Genomic DNA, 7806 nt, shown 5'->3' on the forward strand with positions numbered 1-7806 from the left:
CCTTCTGCTTTGTATATGATAGTCCCGAAAAAGGAGGAATTACTGCACAAAATTCCCATAGCACTCTCATGATTGGCAGTACTTGTAGTCATCTGTTTTAAATTCTTGCGGCATGCCAGTTGAAAATTGCTAGTATGATTTGTTCTGGAAATCATTCTTGAAGGCTCATCTATTGTAGATTCCCACCCTTTTGGTTCTTACAACCATTTTTATATTACACCTAATTCTCTCCACTGTAGAGCTTTCTGCTTAAAATAAGTGGGTTTCTATTACTTGGAACTTAATACTGACTGATAAGTGGGCTTATATAATCCTTTCTCAACACTAGATTTTATAGACCAGTAGCTCCCTAAAACTAATACCAGAGGAGTTTGATAAATGTTTCAAGAGATTTTTAGAGATTCAGATTAAATAAGTCTTGGGTGATCCTTAAGAATCTAAATTTTGGTAAGACCTGATCTTCAAAGATTTGATAGAGGTTCCATTATCTTCAGTATCTTTTCTCTTCTGATGTTTGAATCAATACTTTAGCCTCCTAGATACTCTCATATTTCTTGATAATTTCCACATTTGATTCATGGGTGATCTTTCCACTACTTTACCTGCCATTGTGGTGAGATGATTCATTATGCTAATGACCTATCACATATGCTGAACTCAGGGTTTCTTTCCTTCACTTCTAAAAATCCTCGCAACTTTGCTTCAGCTACTCACACACAAGGACACAGCATGCTCTCATTGTTATTCAGAAATATTTTTACATGTCCACAATTTTAACTTTAAAACCTTCTTCTCATTCTTTTACTACTACTACCCAACTTACAGGGCTTAATTACAAGGTGGAGCAAAAGTAGGTTTACAGGTGTTTGTGTAGAAAATAATGTAATAATTGATAAGTAAAAATACAAAAATAAGCTCTGTGTTTTCCATATTCATAACTATAAACCTCTTCGGCCCCTCACTGTATGCTATCACTCTTCAATTTGTTTCAGTGAACATTCGGTATTTGAATAAAGTAATAAAGTATTATACATTGTCTACAAATGTAATAGTTCCATAAATATTCAGCATTACACAAAGTTTAACCTTGTGTTTATGTAGGGCCCAGTTATAGATTTATGCCACATTTGTTGATGGTTGTACATTCTACTAAAACACATAGTGTCCTAAAGCCTGGGTCACCTAAACCCACCCACTCTTTAAATATTGAAGCAGATGTGGTATATCTAATGATTTCTAAGGATAGATCATTGATAGAATGATCTATCAATGTTGATAGAATCCCACCAGTTCATCCCCACCTTCTTATTCTGCCTCCTCTGTTATTTGTAGAATATCCTGGGATTAGAGTCATTTACACTAGGGACTAAAAAACTAATTACCTTGTGTCATCCAACTTTGTAGTCATTAACAACTTGCCCTAATCATGTAGACTAACTACCATCAACAGCATGTGGTGTTGAATTTAAACATTACTTTAGAATAATTTCAAAATAGTAGGCCCATTGCCAGTTTTTGGATAATCTTGAAATCCATACTTGAGAATCAAACCCTAGGAAACCTATATACCTAGAAGTGCAGTTTTTTATTTTGTTAATCAGAGAAGCATGTGGTTACCATTATCAACACTGGCCAATGAGACAGTTGAATTTCACTAATGTATTCTGAAATAACCTACCAATGATCAGAATACATTAGTGAAATTCAACTGTAAATATCAACACGAAGCACATTATTATTGTAGATCAGCAGGGAGAACAAAGGGTAAAATATTTAACTGCAGCAGTGTTTGACTATATTCTGTGCAGTGAGAAAACCTGAAGTCATTCTCATGGTCCACCATTTCTTAGTTCTTTAGAGTCGGGTCAAATTTCTAAGCTTCCTAAATCTCTGGTTTTTGGCTAATGAAAATAGCATCCCACCCTCTCCAATCTGGGACCCCTCAAGGGATGTTCGACTGCCATCCCCTGCCAATTTTCTTGTGTCTGCATGGGGGCAGCCATCTTTATCCACATGGGGGTAGCCATGTTGTGTGTTGGAGTGATGCATCCTCTCAATTTACATATTACCTCTTTATTATTATATATAGGATATATATATATATATATATATATATATATATATATATATATATATGATAACATGGCTGGTTTATTATATGGAATGTACACACAAACACACACAAATATATATATTTTAGGGAAGGTCCTAGGTGAGGATCTCCTAGAACATTAAGCAGCTTTCTTGGTGTATCCTTTCAGGATCATAGTCTCTACTGATTGATCAGTGCTAGAACTGGGGATCATTAGTCAATGAACTGGTCCTGGTATCAGCCATTGCTTGTCTGGTTTTACTGCTTTTCTGAGCCTATAGCTGAAACACAACTGAGGCCTCTAGGTCAAAACTGAGACCTAATTCAGGTCAGAACTTCATTGTCCTGGGGGCTTAATACTTAAGAGTTATTCTCCAGCCCACTCCTCCCCCCACACACATACACATGACTAGCAACATGCCCGGGGAGAAAAAAAAGATCCAAACCTCATGACCAGCAATATGAAAAGTCAGGGGATCTGAATTGAATCACCAGTGATATGCTAGGGGAGGAAAGGGTACCCAGGGGGCGAGGTCTTTATTTTCAAAGTGTTGCCTGTTACTAGGCACCAGGGGCTTTCCACCCTGGTGATCTTCTATACCTGGCCTAAGGTCCTTACTCTAATCTTGTATGCCTACCACAGATATAGATTTATATAGAGAGATAGATATATTTAGCACCAGCATGTAATGTCCTGTGGAAAGTGAACTAGGAATACAAAAAAATAAAATAAAAATTAACATATGGACCCAGTATTCAAGTTGCTTAGGAATATAAAACAAAACAATAATATGACAATAAAACAAAAACCAGAAAAATAGAACATTTGGAACTGGAGTAGACCAATTAAACATCAAGCCTTGAGTAGCAATACAAAACTGAAACAGCAGTTCAATGGAAAATTATTGGTCAATATGCCAGTACCCATACAAATATATTTTCTATCTATGCCACATAGTGACCAATCAGTGCCACCTTTTTCAAGCCTTTGTTGTGTTTGTCCTCTCTACCACTTAGGGCCCTCCGGGTAGAGATGATGTCCCAAACCTCTTTATATTACCAGCACTTAATAGGACATGTGCTCCCAATTTACTATTGATTCTAAAAGTGAGCACACAGGACATAATCTGCTTGGCAAATAAAATGGTCACTGAATCCATTTTTTAAAAAAGCTTTTCAGGTAATTTCCCATCAATCATATTAAATATCCATGTAGGTAATAGCATCTAGGTCCAAACACAATGGCCTGCAAGTAGAAGGACCTCATTAGCACATATGGAGCTTTATCAATTCATTCAATAGGTATTATTTATTGAAAGTCTATCTAAACCACTCAGGGTTTTTCAGCACTTAATTTTTCACTTATTTTTTCTCACAACTATTATCCTACAGCATACAGTAATGAGATAATTTACCTAAAGTCACAGTAGTTGAACCAGGATTCAAACCCAAGTAGGCTTGGGCCTCCCAAGTCTGTGCTCTTGATCTCTCCATCACCTGACCTCCACAAGGGAAGGCCTCCCTCTCTGCAGTCAGGGGGCACTCTTCCTTGCATTATTTCTTCTTGCAGACTTGGACATTAACACTTCCAAGGTATAATGGGTTGTATGGGGTATCTGGTTTGGGCTTTACCCTGATCTAGCACTGATATGCTTTAAGTGATTCAACTTTAAATAATATGAATCAATCTTGGCCAACATTTCATTTTTCTTTGAGCTCCTGAAGGACCTTATATAATCTAGGACCCTGCCCTAGATTTTCATGGAAGACTGGTATATATGCTGCACAGCAGGGCAGAAATCCTTGACTAGTAACTCAAGCAAAGAATGCGAAAGTCTGGGGAGAATACTGTTATCACTTGAAACTTATGAGCAGACTTTTCTGTTTTGAATATAGTTGCAGTAATTACAAAAGTATGATTGACAACAGTTCTCATATAATTTTCTATTTCCTCGTTAAGCCTACATTACACTTGGTTATATGTACAAGGAAAAAAAATGGGTCAAATTTATATTATTAATAGTCATCAACTTACAAAGGAAATAGTAACCTAGGGCAGGTTTTCTTATTGAAAATTAATCTTTGCTTGAAATAACACATGTAGAAATTGCTCTTAAACATGGCTTTAATTTGAGTAATAATGAATGTACTTAATAGTATATAAAATTGGTCACTGAAATTGTACAGTGGGGGGAAAACAAAGGCTAGTCGTTTCAGTTCCTTGAAGGTAAAATGTTTAAGAGGAAAAAATAATTTTTCCTGATACTAGTCCTACAATTGACACAATATATGCTGCATGAAGATGTCAAAACAAAATGAAAGATTGTCTTCTATCAGTCCTTATTCTAGAACAAATGTTGGATGTATAAACTCATATTTGTGCCTATACAACCAATCAGGATATTTACTCTATTTCCATAATGTTTTTATACATCATTGCAAAGTTTTAATTACATTCATTTGTTTCCATGTTATAATTCAAGAAATTAACTAAACTTGTTTTAAAATAATATAACTGAAGGAAAATAATTTGTTACTAGATGACAATACATCTATCCAAGCTAGTTTTCCCTTTTCATTTAATTTCCCCATTTCTGCCTCTGCTCCCTTCACAGATGCACATCTTGGTCCAAATACCTTGTTTCACACTGCCCTGGACAGTGTTGATCTTCTTTTAAGTATTTTCATTCATAAGTGTGTATATAAAGCATAAGTTTGTATATAGTGCATGTGTTTGTGTGTGTGTGTGTATAAATAACAATTCCATTAGTGTGTGTGTTTGTATGCATATTTTCCCATGCTCTAAGTACATTGATCACCAGATAGAAGTTACAATATAAGTTTGTCTTATGATCATTAGTAAATCTTCCCTGTGAACACTCTTATGAACTGTCTATTGAGATATTCTGGCATCAGTACATACTTTGTGGTATATGGTTAAGCCCATGATCAAAGACTAGTACTGCTTGAAGCCAAAAAACAAAAACAAATAAAAAACAAACCCTAAAAAAATACTTTCTAATACCAGCCTCATGATTAACACAATACATGCTATGTGTGGACTTCTTCCTTTTCACCACCAGTTTTGTGTCCTGGCAAACAGTTTTGAATTCTAGCCGTGTGCTAGTGTTAGTGCTGAACCTGAAGCAAGGAAACTGGAAGGATGTTTCTGTGGGTTAAAATGCAAGTTGTACCATGGTATTAGGCTTTTTCACACCAATTGTCAGGGACAAGGGGAATAGTCAGTTTAGGTTTGGTGGAAGCCCATTACTGATGAAGGGTATCAGTGCCATTGCCAATACATGGGAGGGCTAGCCAGTAACTGTAAGGATGGTGGCTGGAAGAAACTATGACTAAATCTACTGTTAGAATTCATCTTTCTTTTCTTAATTCCATAGATATGATTTGCCAGGAATATATGCGTTAAACTTTGTTTTAAAAAATTCCCTCGGTGGCGGAGGCACTGCCTCCCTGCGAAGTGACCCCCAGGTAAGCATCTAAACATTGAACATTTTCTTTGTGTCTGTTTCCTATGTTGGGTTGACATAGGTTGTATCAACAGCATCCAATGAACCATAGCACATACACTAATACTACAGAGCTCTCAGTTCAGAAGGAGGAAGCAAAGAAGAGTAAAATATTTTTGGATAACTTCTTAATAAAACATCATTGTATTCATTTTAATGAATATGTCTTTAGAGGATCTGAAGATCATATAGAAAGAGAGAACACTTAGTATCTTGACATTTAAGAAAATAGTTTATGACCTGATTTCTAAGCTAAAGATTATTTGGCATTCTATAGTTTAAGGAGAGCCATTATTTGAAGTAAAGAAAGTTATTTTAGATTTATTATCAAAACATTGCAACCTAACATAATCAAAGCTGAGATATTAACAGGATCTGTGGAGGAGAGGTTGTTCTGATTCCAAGAATTGATTTGTCCCCATCTGACACTGGCCTCAGTGTTAGAATAAGTTTAATCAATTTATCAGTCATTGTTTTTATCAATGTTTTTATTATGTCATGTCTTTGTGGCTGTTATTTTTTATTAATAAATTTATATGTTATTTTCATATACATTTTACTAACTTTTTTTTTCATCTCTGACACTTCTATTATAGAGAAAGGGCAAATAGCAATATTAAAATATTTCTTCTAATTAATTTTCTTTCAATGTGCATGAATTTGTGCATCAGGCCACTAGTTTCAAGTAAAATCTTATTTACCAAAATTATATAGTAATCACTTTTTTAAATGTGTGATATTAACATTAATAACTATAATAGAATTCTTTTCACACTCAGTACTTTTCTGTTTGATTTGTTCAACAGGGCAAAGCACTTGGACAGATGGTACTGGACATCCAGATAAAAAATGTTCCTGATTTAAAGTCATTAGTAGGTGGCTGAAAGAGATCCTGCTTTGGGAAACCTATTCTTAGTACAAATGCAAAACTGAATAGGAGGTAAAAGAATATAGAAAATATGCATTGAAGCAAACACCAACTAGATAAATTGAATGCCAGTATTAAAAATGTGGTCACTATAAGGAAGAAGAGAATAGGTGATTTTTAACCAATATAGAATTATAAACACCAAAGACATACACAAGACAGAAATGAGAAGTGATAGATATATTCTTTAGGCATTTGATGATTTTTTTTTTCTATCAAGCATCTACTTTAAAAACTTGATAAATTGTGATTTGTTTAATGACATACTCACTTTTAGAATATCTCTGATCCCCAATTCCAAGCTGGGATAATCTTGTTATGTGTTTGAAGAACATCTTACTCTCTTTTTAAATGTTTTTAAAAATCCTATTGCCTATTCTAAACAATTTTCATGCATAAGCACACAGATTAAGTTCAGGTTCAAAGAAGCACTCTATTAATTAGTTAGAAAATATTAACACATCTGCAGTATTCTCACACTGAATTAGGAAAAATAGAAAATATCTGAATATTTTAGCCTCGGTAGTAAAAAGCTTGAATAATTAATGATGCAATGTCCTAATACTTTGAACTCAAATTAAATTCAAAGTTTGCTAAGCAACTAATTTTCAAATGTTAGTCCAGGTGACATTTAACCACTTTTAATTAACTATCATTATTTTCTTTCCATGGTAAATAGTATGGTGATGATTTTGCAGTGAGTTGATATAATAAAAATATGATTACAGTTTTTAATGAATTACTCTGATGAGCCTAGATACCCTTATGAGCACCCCACCCCATCCCTAATGTAATACTAGAGATTGGCATCACTAAGTGAGAGCCTATTGTCACAGAACAAATGAAGAAGAAAAAGATCAAGCTTCTAGGAACGTGCAAGTAAAATTTAATGTAAATAAATGCTCCGAATAGGAATGGAATAAAAACTCATTTTTTTGTTTGTTTGTTTAGATTTTTACATAAGCAAATGACCAATATACTAGTACATGCATGAATTTCTTGAGGAACCTATGCAAACTTTGCCAGCTGGCTGAGTTTGGGAGTTGTCTTCTTTAGAGTCTGCAGCACAAACTAAAGGCAGGACAATCTTTTTTTACTACAACTTCCAAAAGTTTCTAGAGCTACACTTTGTATCTGCTTTCTCCTTTCCTGTCTTAGAGGAACAAAAGTCCTTACTCCTCCCCAGTCCTAACTCTCTACCTGTAGTTTTGATGACTTTGCTTCCCATCTCTTCTGAGACTAAATTCCATCAGCTGTCC

At 34.7% G+C, this 7806-nt stretch overlaps 1 protein-coding gene across 2 annotated transcripts in view; it reads left to right on the top strand.

The window, feature by feature from the left end:
* The window catches only part of LOC311622912 (uncharacterized protein), a 78662-nt gene extending 71175 nt beyond the window's left edge, over positions 1-7487 (top strand). For both annotated transcript variants that reach the window (XM_084884419.1, XM_084884420.1), the window contains 2 exons: positions 5491-5581; positions 6426-7487. In XM_084884419.1, the coding sequence (XP_084740545.1) occupies positions 5491-5581; positions 6426-6503 (169 nt within the window). In that variant the 3' untranslated portion in view covers positions 6504-7487. The remainder of the gene's footprint in view (positions 1-5490; positions 5582-6425) is intronic.
* The last annotated feature ends 319 nt before the right edge of the window (positions 7488-7806 follow it).

Source organism: Pipistrellus hanaki (assembly GCF_964339955.1).
Source record: "Pipistrellus hanaki genome assembly, chromosome: 5".
In the NCBI taxonomy this organism is placed as follows: Eukaryota; Metazoa; Chordata; class Mammalia; order Chiroptera; family Vespertilionidae; genus Pipistrellus; species Pipistrellus hanaki.